Genomic DNA, 15726 nt, shown 5'->3' on the forward strand with positions numbered 1-15726 from the left:
TACCAACTTGCCTTCCATTGAGGACCTGTATACTGCATGAATCAAGAAGAGGGCCGTGAAAATATTTGCAGATCCCTCGCATCCTGGACATAAACTGTTTCAACTCCTACCCTCAAAACGACGCTATAGAGCACTGCACACCAGAACAACTAGACACAAGAACAGTTTTTTCCCGAAGGCCATCACTCTGCTAAACAAATAATTCCCTCAACACTGTCAGACTATTTACTGAATCTGCACTACTACTAATCGTTTCATAGTTCCCATCACCAATCTCTTTCCACTTATGACTGTATGATTATAACTTGTTGCTGGCAATCCTTATGATTTATATTGATATATTGATCATCAATTGTGTTGTAAATGTTGTACCTTGATGAATGTATCTTTTCTTTTATGTACACTGAGAGCATATGCACCAAGACAAATTCCTTGTGTGTCCAATCACACTTGGCCAATAAAATTCTATTCTATTCTATTCTATTCTATTCTATTCTATTCTATTCTATTCTATTCTATTCTATTCTATTCTATTCTATTCTATTCTATCTTACTTTATTATCTGTCACCATTACACTGTAGAATAGTTGATAGTTTAGAGTTAAAAGCAAGTTGTATGACATATCCAACTCTATTTTCCAGCATTACACTGCAGCCATTTGCTACCTGGTTCAGCTAATGTTTCAGTTGAATTTAAGGCTAACCCTAAAAAGTGCCACCATGCCCCTTCTTAGTCTTCTTTATCCTGGGCTAAATATTTCCGGTACCATTCATCAAAGGACCTTACCTTCATCCTCCCTAAATGATGGTGTCCAGAAGAAGACATTTGGAGCATTCTGTTTGTGGTTGACACTGAGATTTACATGTACAATGAATATACTACATTATTGACTAAATATAGAACTATGTATTTATGAATTTTATTTCAGCTAATATTTCCATTTTGTCGTTAATAATCTTTGCCAGTGATTTGCTCATGTTTAGTTGATAAAAAGGTTTAAATTGCATAAGAAAATTTATGCTTTTGCAAATGAGAAAACTGTCTGAATTGAATCTGTGTACCAATGATAAACATGTTATTGCTAAGATGTATAAGCTTTTGCTGAAAATGAATATAGAAGATGAATATGTTAAAGACTTAAGTTTATGAAATGGGCAAAAAGTTTGGATATATAATGCTTGATTGGTGGGTATAATTTGGAAGAGATTTTTTTTATAAATGATGTACTGTTGGTATTTGATGTCTGATAAACTATCAAAGATGTGTAAGGGGAGTGCCAAATAGATTTTGGAAATGTAATCAATGGGAAGGTAATTTTTATCATTTTGGTGGACATGTGACAATGATGTTATCCATTCAGTCGAGTCCGATTCATGGTGATTCTGTGGGCCAGGTCTCTCCACATCTTCCTATCTTGCACTATTCATTGAGTTTTTCTATACTCTGGACATGTACAAAACTAAAAAATACTGGCATCAGATATGTATTTTAATCCAGAGAATTCTTAACCTAAATATGCAATTGAACCCAAAGATTCTTCCTCAAGGTTTGATGGATAAACAGATTGAAGGAAATATGGGACTTTGTTTCTGTACATGAGGATGGCAGTGAGACTCTGGTATGCACAGAGCTAAAAGGACTTACAAATTCCTACAATGGAAAAATGGATGATGAAGCTAATAGAATTGGCTGAGATGGCTGGGATTAATCAGAGATTGACTATTCTAATTAAAGAAAAGACTTTGGCTAACTTTGTTTTTACTTAGAAATGATTTCTTGCTAGAGACGGAAAGAAAATGCAAATTCAATTTTGGAATTTGATGATTAGAACTGTTTATGATTATAGAAGCGCTGTGTATTATTGGTGATTTTAGACTGAGAAGTTAATGTATTTTACATTTGTATCTCCACTAAAAAAAGTTGGAAGATTTTTTCCCCATTTCCTTTTTATTTCCCCTTTCCTTTTCTTTAACCTTCCCGTTCCTTAACCATTTTTTTTGTATTTTATTTTTTGCTGAAACTTAATAATTATTTTGAAAAAAGAAATCAGTTATTTTAAACATTTATTGTGAACAAATCAGGATACAAATTTCCTTTATATTTCAATCTGATGGGCATCAGGTAGCCTATGCAAATTGTAAGCTCTGAAACCTCTTATCAAGCTAGACCAAGGAAAGGGCCTTAAGATGTACTTTCCTTGGGTACATGTCTGGTAGTGACCTTATATAGAACAATTGGGCTTTTCTACCAAAAAAAAAAAAAAAAGAGCACTATATTAATCCCTCTACATGTTGTCCAGATATTTATCTTGCACTGTTTGCCATAACTATAAGAAATTAGCAGGCAAGCAGTACACTTTGCCATGGTTACAATGGATACCAGTTTCTGGGAAACATCTAATGTGTCCAAATTGGTACCCACTCAGAAGTAAGGCAAACCCTGGTCTGGATGTTCTTCTTATGAAAGGAAAGTAGACATGCCAAAGTTTTGATTGGTTCAATATAACAAATACATCCAAAGGGTGTTTATTACTAATATAAAAATGTTATTAGATTGAAAATAGCCTCCAGGTGTACTTATAAATATCTAGCCAGGTGGTTTCTTTCCACAAGCTCAGACATTTAACTCTGAGCATGGAGAGAGGATTTTTTTTTCTTTCTTTTTAATGATATTTGGATGAGAAGTCCAATTGTTCCATTTGTTAGGCTTGTCCAAATGTCATGGATTGTTCATTCTGTCATTACATGCGTAATGGATTTCTTTAAACATTAATTCATCTGCAACTAATTTAGAAGTTGCTTCCTACGGATGCCAAACTCCCACTCAGTTCAAATACATGAGTCCATATTTTCTAATTCTATCCTGAACATCTCGTTTTAGGTGGAGAAATCAGGTTGGGAAAAGCAAAAACTCACTTTTTTTCCACTCCTATTTTTTTCCTCCCTCTCCAGGACTCAAGTTAAACTCTAAGTATTTAAAGGACTACTGTGCTTCAGAGCATGATTACTGAAGGATAGAAGGAGTACCACAGCCATCAGAGAGTCCCTGTATAAAAGTGTGATTTGCTTTCAAGACCTCTATTCAAGGACCCTGTGTAGTTTAGATGCAGCCACACTGCCCCCAAGATGTGGCTTTGACTCCCATCAGCAATTAGCATCTGTTGTCCCACCCACTCACTCTCCTGCTTTCATTTCCTGAGGTTTCTGATTTCCTGAGTGAGGGATGGAAATATTCAGAAAGAGGGTGGCAGTCTGAAGGAGGAGGCTGCATGGAGAATAGGAGGGAGGGGTCACTTATCATAAATAAAAAGGTCTCTCCTTTACCAGTGTAGAGTCTAGGAACATTGGGAGAAGAGAACCTGTTACATCAGAAAAAGCCCTAGATAACAGAGAACAGCACTGATCATTATATTACGGTGAGTATGCAGAGCCTAACTAACATCTGTGCACCAGTCAATTGCAAATGCAATAGCAACAAAGAAAGAAAAAGGTATATATAGCACAATATTTATGATCATGAATAATTTCAACAGGATAAATTCCAAAGGATTCCCCTTTGTTCTATTAAAATGCAGGATTGTTAGTGAAAGTAAGTGCTGGAATTAATACTAGAAATATTGGTTTTTAATTGTAATAGGAGAGAAAATGATAAGAAATGAGAGTGGATCTGAATGTTTTAAATGTGCACAGTACTACAGGATATCTGTGATAATACAACTTTTCATTTTCAAATAAAATTTCCTGGGTTTTATTTGAGCCTCAGAATTGAATGATATATTGCTTAGAATTGGGATAAGGAACATATGACTCTAATACTCTAGCTAAACTACAATTCCCAGGATATCTTAATATTTGAAGCATGGTGAGTGGGTTGGATGAGAAGTGTAATTCAGCAGCAAGGAAGGTAAGTTATATAACTTGCTTAAAATTAAAATAGTTTAATATTGGCACATAAAATGTTCTTCACTTTTTTTAAAAAAAACATAGTTTAATTTGCATTAAAATGTTGCTGGATATTCCATATTTCCCAAATCATCTTTAACCTCTGATTTTAGCAACATAGTAAGCTGCCTATAATTAGCCACTATTAAGATATACTTCCATTAATTATGCGTCAAACTTGAAATCATTTGGCAAAGAATTTTGTAAATAATAATTATAAACCAGAACCAATAAAACCCCAAAGCATTGCTTATCAAAGTCAATGAAAATGATGATACAAGCCCATGTGGATCAAAACAGATTTTTCTCTGAAAATTTATCCTGCTTTACTAAACTTTACATTATTTCCTTTGGGAAGTATTAGGCATGCTGCGAGAAAGATGCTTAAAATAAAAATATGATGTTTAAAAGCCCATCCATATTTCTATACATTTCACAGTAAGCATGATAATGGATGGATGGATGGATGGAATGATGGATGGATGGACAATCTGAGAGGGAGAAAAGATCACATAAACCACAGATGGTGCTGTGGTGAGCTACTGTTTTCTCTCCAAGCATGTCCTGATAGCTTCCTCTGAAAGCAAAGACCTGAATAACTCTCCTGTTTGGAAAGAACCCTCCACCACTCTGAGGCTTCTGAAATGCCTCTGAGCCTCCTAAGTTCTCCCATTCAGGACTCTTCCAATAGCTCTGTTTGCCTCTGTTTCTGTCCCCCACCCATTATCGCTGCAGAAGCTTAGAGGACTGTAAGGTATCATGGCCTAATGGCTACCATGATCGCTCTGGTTGGCTGTCTGAGTTGCTCAGCGAGCAAGCAAGAGATTTCTGGTCTCAATGAGATTTTATAAGAGGTTTGAAATTTTTAATAGTTTGGGGAAAGGTAAGCGATATTCTTCCATTCTTATTTACTAGGAATTTTGAATGTTATGTACCCAGAATCCGTGATACTGGAATTCTGTACACCTTTCTTCATAGACATCCCTAGTCATCTCAAGGGGGAAAATGGCCCTGAAGAAATGCCATTTGGGGAAAACCATATTGCATACGGCTATGTTATACAGTATTCTGGACATATGCACACATTCGTTTTTATGCACACACAGTTTGGAAGCCTTCGTTGCCACTGACTTTGAAAACTCTGAGAATACTTTCTAGCTAGTCAAGGCAAAATTGGCCTGTTGTTTGATTTCCTTGCTCTTTTATTTTACAGCTCTTCTAGGCTGCCCTACTCCTAACAAACTCTGGGCAGGGAATGCCTAGTCCAGCTCCATTCATGAATTTATTTTATATTGCATACCTCACTACTACTCACAATAATGATTATGGGGAAGTAGCTGCCAAGTCACTTTTATTCCATTTTTAAAGAGCTGTGAAATAACAATGGCTTGGCAAAATGCTACAGCAGATGATCTTTGTTGGAAAAGGGTTGCAAGAACCAAGATGATGTGAAACTCCTCACAAATAAGAAACCAGAAATAGAAATGGGTAGAAGTACAAGTGACTGAAACCTGGTTGAAAATTCATTATTAATATGATGGAGACATGATGCCATATTCACTTTATGTAGAAACTGTTCTGATAGTTCTGCTATAGCGTGTCACTGTGTACAAAATCATTAAGTTTTTGGTTAGGTAAGGAATTGAGAAACTACGATTTTGAATTGATGCCAAGAATCAAGATTCCGCAAATGGTTAAATTTGATTGTGCTTATTGCGAAAATCTATATGACTCATTATTGGTCATATTTTTATAGTGTGGCAAGCCACTAGCTTGTCCTGCCAAAGATAGCAGTTAAAGAAATCATAGCGTTCCCTACATAATTTATTTACTATGAAGTGTAGACTGCAGTTCAGATTTTTTTTCTTTGAAATATATCAGGACTCTGATTGCAAGAACAAACCTTGATGTTTTTCTCTGGTTTTTAAAAAGGAAATCAGTCAGAGATCCTGGTTTACAAACCATGATGGCATGATGAACAAAAGAAAGATATGCTTTACATAGTAATTCTGCCCAACCAAGATCTCGGGTGCTAAACCCTTCCCTCTGTAGAATAATCCACATCTTCCATAGCAGCCAGTTTACTTCTATGTACACATAATTTGCAGCACTGCACACTCTCCAATGTATCTCCTCCCCAGATTTCTAGTTCCATTTCACTTGCCACCTCTTTATCTCCCATTATTTTTCTTTGGTTCCTTTAATTATTTAAGAGTTTGGTTGCATAGTAGAAAAAAGCTTTGTTGCTACAGAGACTGTACAGAGTAGAACCTGCCTCTAAGATATGGAGCCCTGGACCTGTAGTGGCTTTTCACCTATGGAATTTTTTTTAAGATGGAAAAGAAGCTAAGATAAATCTTTACGTTTTAGCCAGCAAATGAAAAGCAGAAAGGATTTTGTGCCCTTAAGTGAACCCTCCTGGTTACCAAAAGAAGATCCCCCTCCCTACACTTGTATTTTGAATACATTATATGAACAATAGTTATGGTTGCTTTTGTGATATTTAGATTGGCTCTGCAAGGTATAGTAAAACTGTTTTTGGACTGACTAAAATGGAAAGTTATATCCTTGACTGACTCTGCACACACACAGACACACACACAAACCTCAGAACATAAAACAAATCTCTTAGATGGAACATTAGAGTAAAACTTTTTCTTAGGAACTAATTTTCCTAGAAGGAGGGGAATTTTCTCTTGGCCTCCACACTGCCAGTAGTTTTGTGGAGAAGATATAAGCTTATCAACCTGGTGATTAGATAACAATATAAAGTGGAAGTCATTGGAATTTTAAGATTCACTTTGAGGACAATGTGAAATTAAGTTGTTATTATATATAAATAAAAGGGATGGGACAGTACTGGATGTTGCTTCCAATCTTCCTCAGTAAGTCATCTGGTGTTCATCAATGTTTTTATTGTGCCAGATCCCTTGTTGTAAGAGCCTTATAATATTAACAAGTGCTTCATTTGCCTTTTGGGGCATATCCCAAACCCTGCTTGATTGACTTAATAGATAAATGAGGGTTAGAAAAGTATGAAGAAAATCAACAGTTGAAAGTAACAAGATGATATGGTAAGCTCTAATAATTTTGAGGGAACAAATGTATGGAAATATGTTCCTTGGGATTGGGGGAACTGCAATCCCATATTTCTGGAGGGGGTCAACCAAGGAAAACAGTTATTAATGGAAAGTGGCAAGGACAGGAAAATCACAAAAGTTTCTTGATGTCTGGCATTTTAGTGACTTGTTGAAGGAAGTATTCCAAAAATTGGTAAGTTGGACCAGGGCAAAAATATAACCTTAGGCAAAAATATAAACATGATTTGATTTCATCTCATTTACACTGAAATGTATTAAGTTATATGGTTATTCTTCAGTCATGCATTTAATAATATTCAGCTTATGTAATGTTACACATTATAATGTAATAGCAATCTTGGGGGGAGGGATTTCTTCTGTGGACTGCTTTCTAGGTTTTCACAGGAGACAAGGCCTTGGAGTCTTCAGTTGTGCCCTTCTGACTCAGAAAATTAAACATTCCCTTTTGGAGAAAATTAATCCTGTCCCTGTGGGCCTGGGTTAAACTCTGGAATTCTACCCCATATCCAGTAGTGGTATTCACTTACCTTTGCTACCGGTTCACAAATGTGAGCACGCGTGCGACCTCTGCGCATGCACAGAGCATCCGTGATGAAATCCGGGCAGGTAGCCAGAATCTCCCACCACTGCCACTGCTGGTTCTCCTGAATCAGGTAGAACTGGTAGAATCCCACCACTGCACTTATCCAGTATTTTTGAACACGCAGAGTTAATAACTTACCTTTGTTTGAAATGTGAAGCCCTCCCTCAATAGAAAGGGAGGGAAAGAAAAGAAGCCCACTCCCACTAGAGGATGATTAAACCCTCTAGGAGGATATTTTATAACAGCTCTTGAGAGACCAAGTGTCAGGCATGCCATTCAGCTGACTCTTGTTTTCTTACTGCTGCTTTTAAACATACATATTTAATTGCTAAATTTTGCAGCTTGCTTGGAGCTTGGGGCCAGATTCCATACAGACAGAGAGTAAGGCAAGAGCAGAAATCAAGAAACAGACGTAAAAATGCGGACCCTCATCATTCTTGCACTCCTGGCTGTTCTCATGATGACAGCTTTCTGCTATGGTAAGTGAGTCTTCAATCTCCCAATACTTATTTTCGGGGGTTGGGGTAGCAGTAGTCTATCACAGAAAGTTGATATTCTGCACACATTTTCATCTGATTTTATTTTCTCTTCGCTGCTACTTATCTCTCTGTTGTATCTTTCTTCCTTAGCACTCTTTTTTCCAGTACTTCAGGCTAGATACTTCCTGTCTAGTGCTCAGTTGTTGTCTTTTCCATCTAATACAACCATCCCATTCTGTCCTTATTCTCTAGTAACCCATGTGTGTTTTCAGCCAAGTTACTTGTTTTACTAAGTAGCAGTTCAATTTATCAATAAACTGTATGCTTGTAAGATTGCAGAATGCAATTTGCGGAAAATACATAAGGTTGTTATTTTTTTTTTTAGCTGAATTTCAGCTGATGAAGAGAGTCTTAGATTTTAATTTGGAGAGATTGATAAGCATATTCTAGTAATGCAGTGTTCGAAGAAAATCCTATCCTGCAGAGATATTCCAAATGTTTCCTTCTGAAGTTTTAAAGATGGCCAGAATAGCCAATAAAGAGATATCACTTAAATAGGTAGATATTTGGATAATTTTAGATATTTAGATAGATAAATAAATAGGTTTTTATTAGACAATGTAATTTTTTGGTTGTTGGCTCCACTTACCTGCAGTGTCTAAAGAAACACAAGTTCTTTCAAGTGGTTTATATTTATCTTGCTAAAATAATTTTTGCTCTGTTGCTAATGTAGAGTGTCTCCCTTCAGCCATTATTCTTGTGCCACAAGAATAACATGATTTAACATGATATGAAAGTATGAAACATAAAATTCTGTAAAATGATCACGCTATGAGTAATAATTAGATATGATTGATTTCAGTTTGGGCTACATTACCTTTTTTGGTGTCTTTCATGCCTACAACGTCAGATGCTTTATTAATTCTGGACAAGATTTTATAAAATTGCATAATGTGGAAAAAATAATACTTGGTTTGTGTTATCAAGGTATATTTATTCTTGGAATGATGGTGCATTTTATAAAAATAATGTAATTCGTAAAACATTTTTCCATTTGAACTATTTGAATAAAGATGCTGTAATCTTTTAATGTAATTGTATATATTTAGGGACCACCTTTGGTGGGAAGGTAACAGCGTTCCGTGCGCCTTTAGCATTTAGACATGACCACGGAGACGTCTTCGGACAGCGCTGGCTCTTTGGCTTTGAAATGGAGATGAGCACTGCCCCCTAGAGTTGGGAACAACTAGCACATATGTGCGAGGGGAGCCTTTACCTTATATATTTAGGACCCCAGACTAAGAGCTAGCCTTTTTGGCCTTGTAGGTAAATTAAAGCATGAATTTTCTTTTTAGTGGACTATATGTATATGCTAATACGCCTTAGTTATGAGCCAAATTCGAATGTTCTTATGACACCAATATCATGTCATAATTACACACTGTAGAACTCTTTATCACTTGATTGATAAATTAATTGTACCTGTATTTATGTTATTACACCATTCACTAATATAAATAGGTTTAAAAAATAATAGTTGATTCTACAAGTGGCTCAATCTATTAATTGCCCAAAGCTGGGAATGAAACTTCTGTATTGACTATCCTGAGAAGATATGTTAATTAGACATCTTTAAAAACAGATTTTGGAGACTAAAAAGATTTTTGATCTGGCTCACTAGCCTGGTTTAAATGTTTGCATTCTTATAGTGCTATGATTGAATAAGCCACTTTTTCTCTATTTTCTTACAGAGTCTCACGAGAGCATCGAATCACATGAATTTACAAGTAAGAAATTATGGTATATGTCAGTAGTGGTTTCCATTTACCTTTGCTACCGGTTTGGAACTATGAGTGCGCGCGTGTGTATCCATGATGACATCTGAGTGGGTAGGCGGATTCAGTCTATCCAAACAGCCCACTCAGATTCCCCTATGCTTTCTTTTCCTACTGTTCTCTTATCATCCAAGCTTGTGATACTCTCAGGGAGTCAAGTGTTTGCAAGTTAACATCACTAAACATTGTGTTAGAGAACAAGCTAAGAATACCATCTGTCATAGAAAGGGTGGCAAGAAATAGCTTTTTCAGTCCACACACTTGGCTTTCACACAGTGAAAGCCAAGTCTGACCTGTCATCCACAATGGGAAAACACTTCAAGAAGCCCACCTTATCTATGCCTGAAAAAAGGCCTATTTGAAAGGACAGAAAATAATATCCACAGTTCTCTCAGGACTGTATTCAGGGAAGCATTTTTAAGATTGGACTATTCAATTCATATCCATTAGGAATTATGGGGAAGGTTCATTGTAAAAATTACAAACAGGGAGAATATTTTTAAAATGGTGACATTTTAATCATATAACAAAGATATTCAACCTGCAATATATTTTTACAAGCAACTTTGTCAAAGGATAGAAAAAAGAGATCTTTGTTGAAAATCAGCTAAACTTTTGTAAACCTCTTTAGATCCAAATCTCATTTTTATCCATAAAGGAAGCTACTTTTATAGCAACATAAAACTTATTTTCAGTTTTTAAAATTACATACCAATCTTTAGGATGATTTAGGGACCTCACCAGTTTAAGAATCCATTTGCCTCCCAGTCACCTCCTTGGAACAAGTTAATATTATGGTAAAATTGGATTATATCAAGGGGTGGTCTTCTTTCCCCCAACACTTTTTTGTTCCCTGGAATCCCTTCTTTAAGCAGAAAACTGGATTTTTCTGTGCCAAGGGTCATTCTCTACCTTTGTCTGCACAAATAATAGTTAAGAATGGAAGATGAGAATAGAGTATAAGTTCCCTGATTCCCAATTTTTCCTTTAGGCAATGAGGAAGGGCTACTGAAGATGAAAGGAAAACAGAAGACATATTTTCCTTTTCAGGTCTATGGAGTCAACTACACACAACACTATTCTATTAAAAAATCTGGCCTCTTTTGCATCTGCCTTCATCCTGATTTTCTGTTTCTTTTAAGTAAAGAAGCTTGCTATGAAATACAGTAAATGGTAGCGTAGTAAAGTCAGTTTAGATCCCAAAGAAACTTATTGGTCAATATTCTCATTCAGAATCTTACTACCATTAGTTTAATCAAAAGTCTTTCACCCTGAGTGATCATAGAATATTGTCATAATAGACTGGTGATTGCTGATCTCTCCATGAGACTGGAGAGAGATCTAATTGTTACTGCCTTAAATACTGGAACTATTTCAAAAAGTTGGAGAAGTAAATGTAAAAAAATAATCTGGGGGAGATGGGAGGTTAAGAAATATGAAAAATAAATCGATAATTGTGCTTTCACATTCTGGAAATAGCAAATTACTGGAAAAAAAACCAAAACACAACAGCTAATTTATATGCATAGTGGATAACTCTCAAATGCAGAGTCAAAAACCTGAAAGGTTTTCTTGTCCTTGTGTTTTGTTTATTGGCTTCCCAAGGTATCAAAAAGTTGGGCTAGATAGATCCTTTCTCTCATTCATCTGGACTCTTGCATTCTTATGTAACAGGATTTGCACTAAAATAAACAATCCTCCCTCAGATACTTTGTGTAGGTGGGGTGAATGAGTTGGAAGCTCCCATGGAAAATTATGCAACAGAAAAGCCATTCGTTTTTATTAATAACAGAAGACCTGCATTGAACAGAAGAAAATAATAGGTCTGGCTATCTCACATGGGGAAACCAATGTCAAAAGGACATGAGCACAGGATGGAGGGGGGGCACATCTTTTGATTCATATATTATGATTATGATATGTATCAGCAATTATTAACTATTTATCTCTTTCCTATCAGGTCCTTTCCTTAACAGAAGGTATGCCAACATCTTTATGAGACCCCAGCCAGAGAACAGGAGAAACTATTATTGGCAGGAAAGGTATGCTTCATTAGAATTCAGGATCATTCAGAACCAATGGGAAAGTTCATCATCCTGGTGTCTTGGTGCTGGTTCCCAACTTTTACTATCCAAATCAATTATGGGAGCTGAACTCAAATTATCTGAAAGATAAGAGATTATATAAGACTTGCTTTGAGGAAAAGCTTCTCTTCCTCAAAGAATGCTGACTTGCATTTGGAACAAATCATAGGAAGAAAATATCCAAAAGGTTTATTGTTGATACACATGAATCCTGTGCATAGCTGAGAATCATTAACAGCCAAGGTACAACAACCCCAATGTACAATGTTTGGGGAGGGTGTGTGTGTGTCACAGGTTGGCATAGTCAGTCAGTTCTGCAATTTCCCAATAATCCTATTATTTCTCATCATTGCGTATAGCCCTCTTCTCCCTTATTCTTTTTCCAGTGTCATTTCTTCATACAGCTTTTTAACAGTATCCCCCAGCCACTATTAAAGTGATAAAAAGCCTGTCCTGATTACTGATATTTTGGCACAAAAATAGTAAGATGATTCTAGAAAATTCCCCTGAAGGGAAATGACCTAAGGTCTAGGCAGCCAATTACTGGTTAGAGGCTATACATTTTTTAAAAAAAATGGTTTGAATGGAGATCAACGCTATTGTATTTATTTTATTTTGGTTTGACAAAGGTTAACACTATGGTCATCTCACACAATTGGGAAAGATTCGTTCCCATAGATACCTTCTTCTCTGGTTTTCTTTCAAATGTTGACAACTTAAGAGTTCCAGAAGACACACAGACTGTCTTTGATGTAACTTATTGGCTGTGACTGCCCACTCTATTCTAATTTAGACATGGAAAATTTGACACTTTCCAGATGTTGTTGAATATCAAGCTATCCTGGCTGTTGGCTATTTAGGTGGGCATCATGGCTTCAACATTTAGAGAGTGTGGGTTTCTCCCCTTGCTCTAAAACAAATTCACAAGTTTGTTTTTAATGGGTAGATTCTACTCAATTTTAATGGGTAGATTCTACTTAGCTGTTACTTTGAGAAACATCTGCGCTATTTGAGAATCCTGAAAAGATTATTCAAGGACTTTCTATGGCAAAATATGTTGAACAGAACTGGAAGTCATTTAAAACAGGGCACAGGAAGAAAAGTAGAGTAAGATGGTACTTAGTAGCTTACCAAAGGTTCACAGGTAATTCCCAGTCTGATCTTTCATAAGCTTCTCCTGCTTATGTTGACAGGATCCGAGAGCGCAGGAAGACTACCCAGGAACTCCAGCGGGAGGAATGTGAAGATTATAATCCATGTGAACGTTATGCTATGCGCCACGGCTACGTTGCTGCCTACAAACGGTTCTTTGGGCAGAGGAGAGGAGAGTGAAAACATTATATTCCCAGTGCCTGGAGCCTGGATTTTGTAGTTACAAAGAGTGACACCTTTGAAATGTATTGTTGCTTCTTAACTGCATATTATTCCACCTGTTGCTTCATTCTTTTGTAGCCAGTGATTTCTAGTATGTTAACTAGCACAATGCTGATGTAATGATGGTTGGGCAGAGGTTTTCTTATGAAATAAACATTATGGTTTGTTCATAACAGATTTGTTGTGTGCTATTTTTATGTCAGACATGAAAGTGCATATTTGTACACACTTAGAATTTAATATATCTAATAAAATACTTTGTGTTGGTTGTAACTTTAGAATATTTATGAATGAAATAAAGGCGTCAACAACACTATATCCTCATGATGCCCTAGAATATCTAGGACAGTCTCTAAATTTTAATTGTATTTTTTAAAGTGTAAAAGTAGGTGAAATCTGAAAAGATAACCAAATCTTCCTCTTTTGGGGTTCTTACATGAGATTGTGCAAGGATTTAGAGTGGGGAAAGATTGCCAAAATCTCACACGATTGATGATCTCTGGTAAAATTGTTTTGTTTTGTGGCTATGCCTTTGACTTGGTGATGATTCCTGGCAACTGCTTTGACTGGTCCCTGCAGTTTTAGGAATTCTAGATTTTTATTATTATTTCGTCTGTCCTGAAAAGTTGCTGATCCTATTATACACTAATACTAATAGGTACTGATTTTTACAACTTCATCGGTGGGTGTCTCCTCTGCAGGACTCTCCTGCCAAACGCGGCATCCGCCGACGCATAAGATTCCAATCGGTAATGGTGTATAAAAGGCGATGGAGTAGTCTAAATTGCTGCCTGGCAGATCTCCTCCACCGAAGCCTGCATTGCCTAAGCTGCCATGGTTGCAGCACTTCTGGTGGAATGGGCGATAACCACCCTCGGTCTCGGCAAGGATTGTACCTCATACGCTCTGGCAATAGTTGCTCTGAGCAACCTACTGATTGTGGAAGGTGAAAGTTTCTGTCCCATCGTGGCCTTACATTTTCTTTTATGTACACTGAGAGCATATGTACCAAGACAAATTCCTTGTGTGTCCAATCACACTTGGCCAATAAAAAAATTCTATTCTATTCTATTCTATTCTATTCTATTCTATTCTATTCTATTCTATTCTATTCTATTCTATTCTATTCTACTCTACTCTACTCTACTCTACTCTACTCTACTCTACTCTACTCTACTCTATTTTATTCTATCCAGGCACTTCAATAGGTCTAGTGATTAAGTGCCCTTAGTTTTCAATATGGTATTAAAAGGCAACCCCCTGAAATTAAATCCATTAGTTCTTGAAAGTATCCAGATGGGTATGACCAAAGAGACATAATGTTGTTTGTTTCACATTCCAAATCAAGCAATAAGATTAGTCTTCCCCATCTTTAAAATTACATAAGACACCCAAGGATACATTCATTTATATAACATAGCATACTGATGTGGTATGTTTATTAGTGTTAAAGAAATGGGTATAGCACCAAAGCTGAAGTCAGTCATGTCATTAGGTAATATATACTGTCCACTGCAATCTGAATTCTTTCCTTCAATTTAACTCTGAAGGAAAGTTGAACTGCGATCATAGACTAGTATAAGTGATAAAATAAAGTTTAAAATATATTTGTAAAAAATCCAACTAACATTTTTAAGTGAGGTCTATATAATTGCATCTATAGGATGCAGCCTATATTAAATTATAATGTAAAAACTAATAATATATTAAATACTATAACATGTAAAATTGGTATCTAAAACTATTGATATCAACAAAGTAATATCTAAAATTGAAATGAATTATAACAGTAGTTACAAAAAATGCATTGTGGAAGATTGGCTCATCGGGGTGTAATGGCTCTTTGCTGCTGCACAAAATGTAGCTACATGTGCTGTAACAAATAGTTTACAAGCAGCATCTGTGCATAGGTCAAATCTGGGCAGCTACAATATTTACTAAACAGGTAGTATGAATCTGTTTCCGATGTGCCCATAAAAGGAGCAACGAAGAAAAACGTTTTTACAAATACCAATAAGAGGGGGGGGGGAATAAAGAAGATAGAAGGATAAATAATAATATTACAGTCATATTAGGGATGAAATGCTCCCGGTTAGGACCTGATCGCCCGATCCGATAGTGATGGCAGTGGGTGGTTCGGAGAACTGGTAGCAAAAATCCCTGCCCCTCCCCCATGCCCAGCTGAGCCACGCGATCATCAGTTGTTGTTGTTTTTTACTTTTAAAAGCATTTTTTCTTCAGCCGAAAAAATGCTTTTAAAAGTAAAAAAAAAAGCCTCTGATGATTGTGCAGCTCAGCTGGGATCATCAGAGCCTTTTAAAAGCATTT

General features: G+C 36.3%; 1 protein-coding gene across 1 annotated transcript; it reads left to right on the top strand.

Moving 5' to 3' along the window:
- Positions 1-3258: 3258 nt before the first annotated feature.
- On the top strand, positions 3259-13571 carry MGP (matrix Gla protein). The gene is made up of 5 exons (XM_058190814.1): positions 3259-3416; positions 7968-8105; positions 9857-9892; positions 11901-11982; positions 13218-13571. Exons 2-5 carry the CDS (start codon positions 8045-8047, stop codon positions 13354-13356), a joined length of 318 nt encoding a protein of 105 aa, XP_058046797.1. The 5' UTR covers positions 3259-3416; positions 7968-8044; the 3' UTR covers positions 13357-13571.
- The last annotated feature ends 2155 nt before the right edge of the window (positions 13572-15726 follow it).

Source organism: Ahaetulla prasina, chromosome 7, assembly GCF_028640845.1.
Source record: "Ahaetulla prasina isolate Xishuangbanna chromosome 7, ASM2864084v1, whole genome shotgun sequence".
Taxonomy (NCBI): Eukaryota; Metazoa; Chordata; class Lepidosauria; order Squamata; family Colubridae; genus Ahaetulla; species Ahaetulla prasina.

What these genes read in the sequence shown, in the direction of transcription:
- MGP (XM_058190814.1), top strand. Translation starts at nt 8,045, where the DNA reads ATGCGGACCCTCATCATTCTTGCACTCCTGGCTGTTCTCATGATGACA. An exon ending in GATGACAGCTTTCTGCTATG is followed by an intron (nt 8,106 to 9,856) that starts GTAAGTGAGTCT and finishes ATTTTCTTACAG; the next exon opens with AGTCTCACGAGAGCATCGAA. An exon ending in CGAATCACATGAATTTACAA is followed by an intron (nt 9,893 to 11,900) that starts GTAAGAAATTAT and finishes CTTTCCTATCAG; the next exon opens with GTCCTTTCCTTAACAGAAGG.